The 1,232-nt window shown below is 60.9% G+C and overlaps 1 protein-coding gene across 1 annotated transcript; it reads left to right on the forward strand.

The window, feature by feature from the left end:
• Positions 1-237: 237 nt before the first annotated feature.
• Positions 238-1,071, forward strand: RFX5 (regulatory factor X, 5 (influences HLA class II expression); the record flags this gene model as incomplete). Its single annotated transcript, XM_010186128.1, has 3 exons — positions 238-363; positions 557-673; positions 990-1,071. Coding segments are annotated over 3 exons (325 nt in total), but the record flags the coding sequence as incomplete, so codon positions are not given.
• Positions 1,072-1,232: the final 161 nt, after the last annotated feature.

The following is a 1,232-nucleotide window of genomic DNA, read 5'->3' on the forward strand; positions in this document are numbered from 1 at the left end:
AGCATGGCCCAGGCTGTGGAGAGGCTGTGGAGTCTCCTTGTGTGGAGACACCCAAAGCCCTGGCCGTGTTCCTGGGTGACTGCTCTGGTGCCCCTGCTCTGGGGGGTTGCACTGGGGGAGCTTTCCAGGTCCCTTCCAACTCCTGACATCCTGTGATTCTGTGACATTGCCACGACTGCCTTCTCCCATCCGGTTTGTGCCGCTTCTCTGCTCATTCATGGTTTGTCCTGGGAGCAGCGGGAGCCTGGACCTGAGCTCGCTGAGCACGGCCGAGTACATGCACGCCTGCAACTGGATCCGGAACCACCTGGAGGAGCACACGGACACCTGCCTGCCCAAGCAGGACGTCTACGACGCCTACAAGTGAGCTCGGGGGCCGCCTGGCACCGGGAGCCTGGGGGGAGCTCGGTCTGGAAGGCAGTGTGTGCCGGGGTTGGGTTGGGAATGGCCTGGCCCAACCTTGGGTTCCCAAAATGAGCTTGAAACGATAAAAACGGGTGCGTGCAGAGGGCGATGAGAAAGGCTCGATGGTTTTGACCCGTGGTTCTTCCCGCAGGCGATACTGTGACAACCTCTGCTGCCGCCCGCTGAGCGCCGCCAATTTTGGCAAGATCATCCGGGAGATCTTCCCAAACATCAAAGCCCGGCGGCTGGGAGGCCGAGGCCAGTCGAAATATCCTTCTGTGTGCCCCTGCTTGGGCTGCTGGCAGCAGCTGCTGCTTCTCCTTTTATTTCCCATTTGTGAGCCTGCGCGTGAGGTTGTCTCTTGTAGAGGGTCTGGTTCCTGGGTTTTTGGCTCCTTCAGCTTGGTTTTTGGGGGGCTGCTTGGATTTGCCCTGTCCTTGCTGTGCCCTCAGGGCAGCTCCAAGGGGAGCTGCTGAGGGCAGGGGACACACGGAGAAGGGGGTGACCCCGTTGTGAGCCCCGCGTCCCCTCATGCCTGTCACGAAGGCGGTGCTGTGACGGTGAAACACCTTAACCCCGCGCACGTACTGCTACAGCGGGATCCGGAGGAAGACGGTGGTCAGCCTGCCGCCCCTGCCCAGCCTGGACCTCAAAGTCACCGAGACCGTAAGTCCTTGGACATGGTAACGAAGCTCCTCGCTCGTTAGAGCTAACGAAGGCAGCAGGTGGGGGGGATGCCCTCAGTGGGAGCAGCTCTGTCCCGTGAGCCTCCCCCAGGGTGGATGAGGTCACAGAATTGGTTGGAAAAGCCCTCTGAGATCACCATG

The sequence above is a fragment of the Mesitornis unicolor genome, unplaced genomic scaffold, assembly GCF_000695765.1.
Source record: "Mesitornis unicolor isolate BGI_N332 unplaced genomic scaffold, ASM69576v1 scaffold39466, whole genome shotgun sequence".
Classification (NCBI taxonomy): Eukaryota; Metazoa; Chordata; class Aves; order Mesitornithiformes; family Mesitornithidae; genus Mesitornis; species Mesitornis unicolor.